The 13,164-nt window shown below is 52.4% G+C and overlaps 5 protein-coding genes across 5 annotated transcripts; 1 reads left to right on the top strand and 4 right to left on the bottom strand.

Moving 5' to 3' along the window:
* Positions 1–788: 788 nt before the first annotated feature.
* On the top strand, positions 789–2,690 carry An03g01310 (uncharacterized protein; the record flags this gene model as incomplete). The annotated part of the gene is made up of 3 exons (XM_001389996.3): positions 789–813; positions 907–1,042; positions 1,112–2,690. The coding sequence occupies 3 exons, from the start codon at positions 789–791 to the stop codon at positions 2,688–2,690; spliced, it is 1,740 nt and encodes a 579-aa protein (XP_001390033.1).
* A 979-nt stretch (positions 2,691–3,669) lies between these two features.
* On the bottom strand, positions 3,670–5,840 carry An03g01300 (uncharacterized protein; the record flags this gene model as incomplete). The annotated part of the gene is made up of 7 exons (XM_001389995.3): positions 3,670–4,154; positions 4,227–4,291; positions 4,378–4,775; positions 4,832–4,936; positions 4,990–5,150; positions 5,268–5,425; positions 5,806–5,840. 7 exons carry the CDS (start codon positions 5,838–5,840, stop codon positions 3,670–3,672), a joined length of 1,407 nt encoding a protein of 468 aa, XP_001390032.3.
* Positions 5,841–6,467: 627 nt separating this feature from the next.
* Positions 6,468–8,489, bottom strand: An03g01290 (uncharacterized protein; the record flags this gene model as incomplete). Its single annotated transcript, XM_001389994.3, has 4 exons — positions 6,468–6,797; positions 6,885–7,330; positions 7,395–7,763; positions 7,820–8,489. 4 exons carry the CDS (start codon positions 8,487–8,489, stop codon positions 6,468–6,470), a joined length of 1,815 nt encoding a protein of 604 aa, XP_001390031.1.
* Positions 8,490–9,142: 653 nt separating this feature from the next.
* An03g01280 (uncharacterized protein) lies at positions 9,143–11,148 on the bottom strand (the record flags this gene model as incomplete). Its single annotated transcript, XM_001389993.3, has 3 exons — positions 9,143–9,226; positions 9,302–10,650; positions 10,704–11,148. The coding sequence occupies 3 exons, from the start codon at positions 11,146–11,148 to the stop codon at positions 9,143–9,145; spliced, it is 1,878 nt and encodes a 625-aa protein (XP_001390030.1).
* A 530-nt stretch (positions 11,149–11,678) lies between these two features.
* An03g01270 (uncharacterized protein) lies at positions 11,679–12,503 on the bottom strand (the record flags this gene model as incomplete). Its single annotated transcript, XM_001389992.3, has 3 exons — positions 11,679–11,850; positions 11,908–12,347; positions 12,414–12,503. 3 exons carry the CDS (start codon positions 12,501–12,503, stop codon positions 11,679–11,681), a joined length of 702 nt encoding a protein of 233 aa, XP_001390029.3.
* Between the last annotated feature and the right edge of the window lie 661 nt (positions 12,504–13,164).

Raw genomic sequence — 13,164 nt, 5'->3', positions numbered from 1 at the left:
AAAGAATTGAACTAAGTCATAGTATTGACTTCTTATGTACCTGGAATGTAATATCTACACTCTCAGTATAATTAAGTAGGTATCACCCTCCTTTGCGCAACTGAACTATAGGTCTCTCCTCTCCTGTACTGTCCCATCGTGTTGGAAGCTAGTAGGAGAAGAGCATATATTACTAGTACTTCCCCTCCAGGTGAAAATATATTTCATTGCAGGTCTGTGACATGGTACCCCAATGGTCTCTATTCCGCCAAAATACGATCCGCAAATCGAATCATCTTCTTGCGAGTTGAGAAACTGATATACGTTTTCAACAATGACTACATACGAGATGCTGTCTACTGAAGAGGGAGAGCATGGGACAATGTATGTGTGCTGCCTACCAGCAGGCAGAAGTCCGGATGTAACCGTTTGAGCGGGCTTGGCGTCACACGGGTTGCCAATCAGAGCCGGGTTACAATAGAGACGGGGTTGAAGTGACTCAGATGAGAAGTACACATCAACAGTGATACGGCTGGAATAAAAAGCCTCTACAATGCACATCAGTCTTCAAGCTACTTATTACAATTGATGCTATAACTCTATCCTCAACAGGCATTGAACGTCTCAGCCAGACAATTTCTTATTTGGGGAACCGATAAGATAGCCGATAAGATAAGAAGTCACATGATCACAGGCCCACCGCTTCGGGAGGGTCAATCGAACTTTTTTTCGCCTCTTCTTTGACTCTTTGCTTGCGGCATCGCTCACGTCCCCTTGTCACCACTCCGTCTCCGTCGGTCGCTGCAAAGATGAAATACGTTCTGGTTTCCGGAGGTAAGCTCAATTGCTCGACTCGGCTGGAAACCAGCGGAGTTGCCAGGGTCCCTCGCGTCGTGCCCTCTTGCTAACGAACCGCCCGTCCCTCAGGTGTCATCTCCGGCGTGGGCAAGGGCATCATTGCCTCCAGCACCGGTCTCCTGCTCAAGACCACCGGTCTGGCCGTCACCAGTATCAAGATCGACCCTTACATCAACATCGATGCGGGCACAATGGCACCTACTGAGTCAGTATCTGCGTGGCTTTCGGCTTCTCGGTGACACACACCTTATTGACATCACCCCCACTATGCTAGGCACGGTGAGGTCTATGTCACAGACGACGGCGGTGAAATGGACCTCGACCTTGGCAACTACGAGCGCTACCTCCTCTCCTCTCTCTCCCGCGATCACAACATCACCACCGGAAAGGTCTACCAGCACGTCATCAACCGCGAGCGCATTGGCCATTATCTCGGTAAGACCGTGCAGGTCGTGCCCCACGTCACCGATGCCATTCAGGAGTGGATTCAGCGGGTAGCCAAGATCCCCGTCGACGAGTCCAAGGCCGAGCCGGATGTCTGCATCATCGAGCTGGGTGGTACCGTCGGTGACATTGAGAGTGCCCCGTTCATCCACGCTCTGAGCCAGCTCCAGAGAAAGGCGGGCAAGGGCAACTTTGTCCAGATCCACGTCTCCTACGTGCCGGTCATCCCGCCGGGACCTGGTGGTGAGCAGAAGACGAAACCCACGCAGAGGGCAATCAGCGATGTGCGGAGTGCTGGTCTCAACCCCGACCTGATTGCTTGTCGCTGCGAGCAACCTCTGGAAGATAGCACCATCCAGAAGATCGCCAATATGTGCTCCGTCGAGCAGCACCAGGTCATTGCCGTTCACAACGTCACGACGACATACCACGTGCCTATGCTCCTCGAGAAGCAGAAGCTTATCAGCACCATCACCGATATGCTCGACTTGAAGTCGATCCCGCAGACCCCTGAGCGCAAGGAGCAGGGCAGCCGCATGTGGAACGACTGGTGCGATCTTGCTCGTGGCCAGGACTTCCTCCACGATTCCGTCTCCATTGCCCTGGTTGGCAAATACACTTCCCTTCACGATGCCTACATCAGTGTCTCCAAGGCTCTGGAGCACGCGGCCATGTACTGCCACAAGAAGGTTCAGATCATCTGGGTCGACTCGTCGCATCTGGAAGATGACACCGCCTCCCCGGCCGATTACCACAAGGCCTGGCACGCGGTCTGCACGGCCGACGGTGTCCTGGTGCCCGGTGGTTTCGGTAACAGAGGTACTGAGGGTATGATGAAGGTCATCACATGGGCGCGTACCAACAACAAGCCGTTCCTGGGTGTCTGCCTGGGTATGCAGCTGGCCGTGCTGGAGTTCTGCCGCAACGTCGCCAACGTTAAGGATGTCGGCAGTGAGGAGCTGCACCCGAAGGCCGAGAACCACGCCATTGTCTACATGCCCGAGGTCGACAAGGGCAAGCTCGGTGGAACCATGCGTCTTGGCAGACACCCCTGCGTCTTCCAGGAGAACACCGAGTGGTCTCGTCTGCGGAGTCTGTACGGACCCTCCGTCTCGCAGATTGAGGAGCGCCACCGCCATCGCTACGAGGTCAACCCTGAGATGATCGAGCAGATCGAGAAGGCCGGTCTCTCCTTCATTGGAAAGGACATCAAGGGTGAGCGTATGGAGATTGTCGAGATCAAGGACCACCCCTGGTTCGTGGGTGTGCAGTTCCACCCCGAGTACCTCAGTCGGGTCTTGAGCCCCAGCCGGGCTTTCCTCGGTTTCTTTGCCGCCGCTGCGGGATGCCTCGATGAGGTCTCCAAGGCAGTTGTGCAGGGTCAGCGGAGCATTGGCCGCAAGCAATAGATCTCTTTGGCGGAGGAGCGGTATTTTGCTGGAGTTCTGGTGAGAAGGATACTGTTGGCGGTACACACCGTCTGGGTTTTTCTGTTGTCTGTCTGGGGCAGGTCTTGAGCGCTGCCTCATGCCGTTGAGGCAGCCCCAATCTATACGACTTCAGGCCGTATGGCAGGATCGCGTGAGGATACCCTTGACAAAGACCTGAAGCGTCACCCAGGTCGATCAGGTCATCACGACGCTGCACAAAAAGGAATCGAAAATAATATGTCGGAAGTTGTCTGTTTCCTCAGGTTATGCTTTTGTTGAGATTGCAGGACTTTTTGACTACGTGATATCACTATAATATAAAAGTATTGAGACGGCCGGTCCATTGATAGATTAAATCAATACAATAGATTAGATTTTGGTGCCAGGGGCTTCTTCCTCGTCTACGTTTTAGCGGTAATGCTCTCGAATAGTCTCACATACTACCAAGACACACTGTAGATAAGTTCATTACGGAGCCTAGTCAGTCGTGCAGACAATGTGTTCGTTCTACATGCAAACTTCAATCTCAGTCCTTTACACCCACTCCGTTCATACATAAAATACCCTTATCCAACCACATGCATACATCCATCACCTTTGCCCGTTGAATGATCTACTACCTCGGTACCGATCATGCTAAACGCAATACAACGATAGCAAGCAATGCGACGTCCCCTAGCCGACCGTTATTAAAGTTCCGCTTCGCCCTGCGTACCGTTGCAGATCGGACAGAAATCAGACCCTTGGGACGATCCTTCGGCTACTACCTCGGAAAGAGTATCGCCCTTGCCGATCAATATCCAATAACATACAACATGTGCGACCATTGTCACGAATATGATATCTATGAAAAGTGAACCATAATAGATGAAAGAAATTAAATGAATAAAATGGTATATAGCCCAACTCCACCCAGCCCAACATCCCAAAAAAAGATAAAGAGAAAGAAAGGAAGATTCTAAGTAGAAGTCGTAACCAACACCTCCCTCCTAACACTAATAATCCCCGGAAACTTGACTCCGATTCCATTATCACCACCACCACCACCATTGTTAATGGTGTTCAAATTCTTAGGTAAAATCGGATACTCATCCACCCGCCCCCCGCTCTCGCCCCCATCAACAACATCCATATCCACCCTCTCCCCCGTCTCAACACTATACATCGTCGTCCCGTACAACCGCTCATCATGGCCCTGTATCGCCATGCGATCATCGAATTCGGACGGCGGCGTTCTCGTGGTACTAGTATCGAGGGATCGTAGCGGTACGGAGAAGTTTCGCTGCTTGTTGCGCGTGCTCGGCCATGGGGAGGACGTGTATTCGTTGCCTCGTGTCGAGGGGTTGAATTTGCGGAGGATGGGGCGGAGAGTCGCCATGCTGCCGGCGAAGATGCCTAGGCCGGTTTCGATGTTGGACCAGATTGCTATGGGGGTTGTTGCCCCTGGTCACTTCATTAGTTTTTGTTTCTGGGGGTCTGTGAGGGTGGAAAGGAGGAGGAGGGGGATGGACGTACAGAGGTAGTCAACGTTGTAGAGGGTGTGGATGTAAGGGATGCGGATGAAGACGGCGATGGAGGCACTATTCATGCGATACCAGGTTAGTATATGTGTGTGCGTGTGGGGAGAGGATATTAGTAGTACAGAGGGTATGGGGGGTGTACATACACGCAAGCCATACCCAGCAATCCAGCAACGGCGACCTTCACATCACGCTTCATGTTAAGTTTCCGGACCAGCAAGATCGGAAGAATAGCGATGGTCAGATCGAACAGCGCGGAGGAGGCGCTAAAGGCGTATAGTCCGCCCACGATAATGTGCATGTTCATGCAAGATCCGGGGCCGGTGTATGCGGTGGACAGTTGATTCCAGAAGTACGACAGGGGGTGGCATTGCACGAGGACCATGATGAAGAAGATGAGTCCGGCGATGACGACGATGCCTCCGACGAGACAGACGACTATCTGATGCGTTCGGTCGATGGTTACGCGCAGGATGAAGATACTGACGGAGATCTTGCAGAGGATGGAGGCGAGAGCGTAGCCGATGTCGCAGTAGAACCAGTACTATTAATTATATTGATCAGTGGTGAGGGTGAGGGCTAGGGGTTGGGGTTGTTTACCTCCATTGCGGTTGTCCGCTGGTGGTTGGTTAACTCGGTCAGGTGTTTCCCTGTGCCGTAGAGACTGCCTCCGATCATGCAGCCTGAGAACATGGCGTAGAAGAGCTATTGACGATGTCAGTGTATGCCATTGAACTTGGGAAGAGAGGGTAACTCACCAACGCCAGAACCATAACCCCATCATCCCACCCAAACGCCTTGACAACTGCCAGACGGACATAGCATCGCAGAATCGTCGTCACGGACGCCAATGCGAAGAAGACAGCAGCGACTGCCCGTACTTCTAATGACCGATCCACGGCCATGATGGTGATGCGAGCTGACCAGCAGGCAAGAGGTGACAACAGCAGCAGCGACAGAGCAACATTTGCGGGAATCCGATGAGATGGAAAAAGATATTATGAAACAAGAGTTGCCATAAGCGAACGTGACGTACCAGACTGGCGAAAGAATGGGTTAGACCAACTGCCGACGATTTCAGCGACGCCGCTCATGGGCGTTAGGGTTCCTGGGGTACCCATGGATGAGACGCCGATGGAAACAAGCCTGACTGGAGGAGACGGCATAGCACGGAAAGTTTGTGGTCCACTTGCGCTGGATAAGAACCATAAAACACAGCGATGCTGTGAGGGGAAGGGGGCGAACTGTGCTTGTGCACCCGTTGGGCAGTAGATGAGATCTTAGATTAGCGATCTCGAGTCCACCGTCTCAGAGAGAAATCCGAGCATCTGGTGCGCCAGTGGGTCCTCGCGACGGGGCGCAGGCCGAATTTTTCAGCTGAACCACGTGGGATCCGCCGTCGAATGTAGCCAGTAGCCACTCACTGGTCGCTACCGTCGAACTCGGGTCATTCTAGTGTTCGACCTTGTCTCTGAATCGGCTTTGGTTCGGACATGTTGCTGTTTGTTGTCTGTTTCCCTTGGAAGACGGTCCACTTGCCCGAGCGCTCAGGCCTTGGGAGGCGAGGACCTCACTGGACTGGGAAAGAAGACGCTACAGCCAGCCACATGGTTAGTCCTGCTAGTAGTGCGCTGGGGATGCCACGCTGCACGGTTAATTAGAATATCAAGGACGGTGGCTGAGATCTAGACCAGGGTCTTAGGGAATTACCAGGAGGGACTACTAAGATTGCTTGCATCGCTTAGCCGTCGTGTCATCTCTTGATGCCGCCAAAATTAATCAGTACGAGTAAACCACAAATCCTCTTCTGAAGTCTACGTAAGCTTCTTGATGGATTGGATAGCTTTCACATAACATGGCAACATACATTCATTGTCTTTGCTTTCTGCCTCAGGCATTAATAGTCCCGCTCGAGTCATGAACTCCGGATGCGGCAGTGAGTGGAGCAGCACAGATGAAGCAATGAAAATGAAACGAACCATGCCAGGCACATATCGCTACGCGGCAAATACGAGATTAATAAATATTTGGAGACAAGCAAAACTCAATTATTCAAGTATTGCTTGTCCGATGGGTTGGTGGCTCCACTGATGAAAGATTTTATCGTGCTGTCATGTGAGTCCCAGCTCGATTAGATCGGGGTTTGCGGACCCTTCTCTATTAAGCATGGGCATGCAACCGCTTGCTTCTAAATAGAAGCTTCGGGGCATGGGGAAGGAGAACCAGGGGCTGGTGCTTACTCGCACATATTGAACAACGCGACTGTAGGGTCATGATCCGACAACTCATCATCCGTCGACACCCACGAGTTGACATGAATATGCTCCATCTTGGCCCCGGACGTCAACGCAGAACTCACATACATGTGGTCCAGTGATTCGCAGTTCTGGTTATACAGATAGGTATACCTCTCGGTCGCAGGGATGCCAGTGACCTCCTCAAGGTCCTGCAGCTTGGACTCGGAGACAAACACCTCTAGAGGCTCGACAAATGCATACTCGTTAAAGTCACCGGCAGTAATAATCTTCGCGTCGGAATTGACATCCAGAATGGAGGTAACAAATTTCTATACCAACCACGGTCAGACGCTGTTCGGTTCCAGACACAACCAAGATGAGAGAGAACGTTAGCGCGGAAAAAAAAAAGCACTCACAGCAACCACTTTAGCCTGGTCCACGCGGTTCTCCACCCATCCGTTTACGGGGGGTCGCGGATCGCCCTCCAGCGAAGTGCTGTCATATTTGGAGGTGAAGTGCACGTTGATCGTGTAGAATGTGTTCTTGCCGTCCAGGGTCTCCCATTGGGCTACCAATGGCTTGCGACTGTCATCCCAGGCCTCGTTAGAGGGATCAATCAGACCTGGGTTGTAGCTTAGACTGCCGTCGGAAAGGACGGAGGTGGAGTCGGTGCTGGACCCGGGATTGTAGTTTCGCAATCGGACCACCGATGGGTCGTAGAGGTAGGCTGGCCGGATATTACCGCCGCGTTCTCCGCCGTTCGTGTCATTCTCCGGATCGATGTCAGTGTAGTTGTACGCGACTCCGCCGTGCTCTTTGACTGCGCTAGCGAGCTTGGACAGTGTCTCGTTGGCGGAAACGACTGGTGTCAAGGATGTCAGTGACATGATCTTATCATGATGTTGTGGGGAGAGGGTTGAAATTACCACCGTCGTCGGTTGCTCCGCTGTTGTCCTGGATCTCCTGCAAGAACAAGACGGTCGGACTGTTCAAATACTTGGCGATGTGCTCCCCAATCCCGCTCATGGTGCTCGACTGTGGAGAGAAATTGTCAACATTGTAATCTCCGATGGTGGTTGAACTACAGGTTCCATCTGCCTGGAGGGTTGTTGCTGTCGCCTCCGTGGTGTTGGACCCGGTCTTCGTCAAGGCCGTCAGAGGCAGCAGCGTGTAGAATCCATATGCCTGCGTGATGATTCCAGTTATATCCTCGAGGGTATCACCCAGCTTAGTATCAGTTGGGTTCTTAGTCCCATCCAACGGAGAGCCGATGACGATGGATTCCGGGTTTGAGTCTGCAGTCGAATGCCAAGTCAGTAGTTGGCGCGATAACAGAGTCAGGCAATCAAACCATTTGCACGCATGGTCAGCCCGCCCCGGTCATTCTTCCCCGTCACTGGCCAGTCACCAATCACCCAGGTATCCCCGTATGAATTGGCCTTGCTGATGGCTGTGAGTCCGGTCAAGGTCGCCAGTTCACCACTCAGGCTCTGCCAGAAGTCCATGCCATACTCGGTCGGCTCCAAAACAGGATTCGCAGTGGCGAGCCGACTGGAGTTGCTGGGCAGGCTGAAGACATCGCCATTGTCCAGGGAAGAGTACTGCTCGGTAGGAGGATCCAGATTATCCTTTCCAATGACGACGGGGGTTACGGTATTATCGCTGGAGAGCACCTGGATGTCGGATGGCGACTCGATCTCAGTACTATAGACGTAGCTGGACGAGGATCGGTATTCTGTGGCCTTGCCACTTAGAGTGACAATATCGCCGACCGTGACTTGAGACACTCCACTGCTTCCATACACGTAGATGGAGTTGGAGGTGCGGGAGTCCGAATCGGCATCCGTGGCGCGAAGATAGAACCCGCTGGAACCTTTGGCTGTGACGAGGCCCTTGAGACCGGAGACTCGTTTGCCTTGGTAGGAAGAAACGTATCGGTCGCCATTGATCTCGGGGATGGTCACGGCCAGCGCGCTCCGGAAGAGCAGTGCTGCCGCACACAGCGAGGGGATCATGCGCATGGTGGGCGAGCGATCTGCAGCTGCTCAGCGAACTGTTGTTCGAAAGCGAATACTGGCATTGTGAAAAGAACGCTGGGTTCTTATAACTTTGTGAAATCGCGACCGTTTCCATATGAGTGAATGCATTCCCTTATCAAAATGCCTTTCTCCGTCACGTCACAGGGTATAGCAGTAGTGGTGTAGATATTCAACCAGACAACCGTATCGAGGGCGAGGATGGGAAATTACGGTTAATTAAGATAAGGATGCTGGCAGCCACTGACAGTCCATGAAAACACCCACGTTTGAGACATCCGATGCAGCCAAGACACCCCCGATGTCACGTCGGTCGGAGCCGACGGCCCTGAAGAATCGGGAGATCATATTGGACCTGATAATACGGGAATCGTTGGAAGAATCGTAGTTGGAGAGCCGGCGGAAGTAGTATTTTCTTGCTGATTACTGCAGGACCAAAGCCTGCCAATGATGCTCGCTATTCACAGCCACATGACATTCGTTACCCAAATCTATGTTTCCTGCAACTGGCACACGGTGGAGCCTGCCGACCGAAAGGTGGCCTGGCGTCCCTCTAACTCCTTCTTCGCCTTCCCCTTGCCCTGTACCTGATCCCATCACGCGTAAAATCCAAGCCCATTCATTCGTCAAGAGACATCTTAGTTACCCTTGCTCACATCCTGCTTCAATGAAACGATGCGGTTCAGCACAACCCGGTCATCCGTAGAATCCGAATCGACCGCCTGGCATACCGGTTAGCAATGGAGCACAAAGCGGATAAAGTAAAGGGGGGGGGGACTATAGTCTGGGATACTCACGAAGTAAGCAACACGCATCGCCTGGAACCGGACACTTTCCGGTCCACTCTTGGTCTTCTCTCCTGCAGCCTCGGGCCAAGGAGCCCGGCGCCGCACCTCATCAAAGCCGGCCTCAATCAGGGCGTCGTTGTAGATGGTCTCGCTGTTGGGGTTGATGTCCTTCAGGAAGCCGCCCTCCACAGAGTTCGGGTCATCCGACTTGAACAGCTGGTCGTGGATGCGAACCTCCACCTTGCGCGAGTTGTCCGGGACCCAGTGGATGTACGTCTTCGGCTTCGTGCCGGACCGGTCCAGAACGGCCCGGATCTCCGTGATCTTCCCTTCAGCATCCTTCGAGAAAGTGGTGGCCTTGAGGGGATAGGGGGCCCTCCACAGACCGACGCTCTTGCCGGGGGCAAGGCGGAAGTATCCCTTGCTATCCTCCTCGCGGAAGTCGGAGCGGTCAATGTAGATGGTCTTGGTGAAGGGAAGCTGGTGGGAGCCCATCTTAGGGTCCTTGGGGGAGAATGGTACATCTAGATCAAGTTCCTTGGCCTCAAGGGATTCAAAATCCTCAATAACAACGGGAACGGGATCAAGGACCAGCATCAAACGCGGGACACGGGTCTCAAGGTAGGTACGAACAGACTGTTCGAAACGAGCGATCTGGATGACGGACTTGGAGGTTGTCACACCCAATTCGTTGATGAAGGAAAGGATGGCCTCCGGAGGAACACCACGGCGACGCAGCGCGATCAGGGTGTACAGACGGGGGTCGTCCCAACCACGCACGTAACCTTCGTCAACAAGCTTCTTGAGCTTTCTCTTGCTCATGACCGTTCCGCTGACCTCCATGCGGCTGTATTCACGCTGCATGGGCTCGTAGACTTCCAACGTCTTGTTGAGCCATTCGTAGCTCTCACGCGACAGCACGAATTCAGTGGTGCAAAGACTGTGGGTGATGCCCTCGAAACTATCGCACAGGCAGTGGGCAAAGTCATAGGTAGGGTAGATCTTCCACTGGTCCTTGGTCCGATGGTGCTCCGCATTAAGGACACGGTAGGCGGCCAGATCCGAATACATCTGCGGGTTGGGGTTGTCAAGCTCCTGCTTCATGCGCAGGAACGCCGTCTGAGGTGCGTACTTTCCGTCGCGCATATCACGGAATTTTTGCAAGTTGGTTTCAACGTCCTGCTCGGCGTCCTTGCAGCGGAATCTGGGGCCATTCTTCTCACCACCACGCTGCAGCTTGATCTCGGCATCGCTGCAGTGGCAGACATATGCGCGGCCAATCTTGATCATCTTCTCGGCGAGCTCGTACAGCTTATCAAAGTGGTCACTTGAGTGGGTAACGGCATGCGGCTTGAATCCTATTCAAGGTCGGTCAGTCATGTCCGCATGATCATGCTCACATCTGCCTTACCAAGCCACTCAATAATATCCTCAATCGCGGTGAAGTATTTCTCTTCCTCTGCCTCGGGGTTGGTGTCGTCGAATCTCAAGATCGTCTTTCCGCCATGGTGTCTCGCGAAGCCGAAGTTGATCGCAATGGCCTTGGAGTGACCCAGGTGCAGGTATCCATTAGGCTCGGGGGGGAATCGGGTCAAGGGAGTAACGGGTCGCTCGTTGTAGACATTGGCAAGGAAACCCTGCTTGAACATCGCGTCCGGGTCGATGGGGGCCTCCTCCGGCTTGGGTGTCGCGGGGCCCTGGGGCTTAGGGGTCGCAGCAGGCTTAGGAGCACTGGCTTTGGCAGCCTTCTTGGCACGCTTCTGCATGCGCTTCTTCAATTCGCCCTTGGAGACCATCTCACCGGTCTCCTCGTCGAGATGAAGCTTGGCAGTGGCTTCCGCGATTGCGTCCGCCATCTTGACGTTTTGTCGGAGGGATTTTGCTGAGCGCAACAGGTGGAAGTGATTAGGTAGGTAGAACCTCGAGAAGAGGGGATTCGCAGCAATTCCCAGAAGAAGCTACCTAGAGCTAAATAGCCGGAGAGAGCGAGCGGCGTGAGTCGCGTGAGTCAAGGATGGGCAGCACCAGAATGTTTGGTTATCAGCGATCGGCGGGGGAGGGGAATCTTTTGTGGCGGCTTATGTCATCGTCGGGCACCGTCACGTGAGTCCACGATGACCGCCTTTTTCTTCAGGCTGACAGTCACTCGTCCCATTCAAATGATCCATCCATTTGCTGAACATGAAGTCAACTAAACTCGATAGTTCTTCAATAAGGTTTATTAAACTCGCGGTGATTACTATAAGTGGTAACCAGTAGTACTTCGTCTGACTCCATGGTGACCGGAGGATATATAAACCACTAGTGGGCTAGATCTTCGGGTTAACACAAGGTTGTGGGAGCAACTACTACTAGCAGTTCATGGTATTGGAATCATGGCAGTATCTCAGGCGAGGATTCCAAACTGGCTGTGACTGAAAGGCTCTTCATTCTCTGGAATGCTTAGCCTGTAGATCCCTACTGTTAAGTTGCGCATCCAGCCTTCCATTAGAATCCTAAGGTGCACAGCGACAACAGCTGAGTCGCCCAAGGTTTCTATATTCATCATATCGTTGTATCTTGAAGCATTGACTAGACTCGACAATGTTGTCTACTTACTATCAACGATGACTTACATGGGTATCCGCGGCATTTCCTCCTTCGTCCAGTACCGTCTCATATTCTCGGCTCCCAAGGTCTTGACCTCCTGGTCCAAATGCGTCCAAAGAACCTCTCTCCAGCCCTCCATCTTTCCCCGTAAAACATCAAATTCTAACTCTTGCTTTCCCTCCTGACATTCTTCTAAATACTTCTGAAACTCTTCCAGCCCCTTATGAATTTGCCGATGCTGCCGCAAGAGTTCAGCAGCTTGGCGACCACGCCCCGTGCGAAACTCGGGCATCTTTTTCGCCAAATGAGGGAAGACATGATTTTCTTCAATACTATGATGAATCTCAAGATGCTGAGCAAAGCGCAGCCCCTCGGTGATGAATTGCCGCATTTTCATATATGGGGGTAGTCGGCCGCTGGTTGAGGCCTCCCAGAGCATGTTCCATGATAGGCGGAGGAGTCCATGCTGGATGGGGAAATGATTAATCCTGAATGAAAGAGTTGCTTGTCTGAGATTGACATAATAACTTACATAGTACTCCATTTGCTCTGCTGCTCGATTGTAGATCTTGAAGTCCTTGGCCGAAAGGGGCGGCTCATTTTGCTGCTCGGCGTTGGCCATGATGGGAGTTGCCGCTGGGTTCGTCGAAAATCGGCCTGGATGATAAGTTCGCAGCTTCAAGGACGAGCGGGACAGTGTTGGCAACAAAGATATGCGGTGACTGGCGTAAAACATGAATAGGGAGATCAATGTGCAGTGTAGGAATACTACGCATGCGAATACACTTTCACATAAGCCATAATGTCGGGTCACCACTTCTCGAAAGGATATCGCAGAGATTTCTTACCATAAACCGTCTTCATGCCCGTCTCACTGATATTGGTCGTCACTGAGCGTCTGGACAAGCAATGATATAGTCCCTTTGGTCCTAATCCACCAGTCTGCGGGGAAGAAATTGTAATCTGTAAATCCGGGAGGCAGTGATTTGACACTCATTTGTAAGCCATGACCAATCAGCACCCAGTAATCACCCCACCCCACCCATAAATTATAGGAATATCAACATATAAAATAAGATAGAAGTCCTCACTTGTAATTTTTAGTAATTCTCTTCATTGCATGCTGTTACATGCAGTCCCATACTTATAGCTGTGTGGATTTATAGGTGCACTGAATAGTACGAGGACAAAATGAAAAGAGGTCGCGCTTCGCCCCCTCCTTCCTCCAACCCCTTCTTATGAAGACATTTGTATTGATATTTTAAAGCAGAGAGTAGTGCAGA

The sequence above is a fragment of the Aspergillus niger genome (genome assembly GCF_000002855.4).
Source record: "Aspergillus niger supercontig An03".
In the NCBI taxonomy this organism is placed as follows: Eukaryota; Fungi; Ascomycota; class Eurotiomycetes; order Eurotiales; family Aspergillaceae; genus Aspergillus; species Aspergillus niger.
Note: the sequence above shows the minus strand (reverse complement) of the source record. Positions and strands in the feature narration are given on the sequence as shown.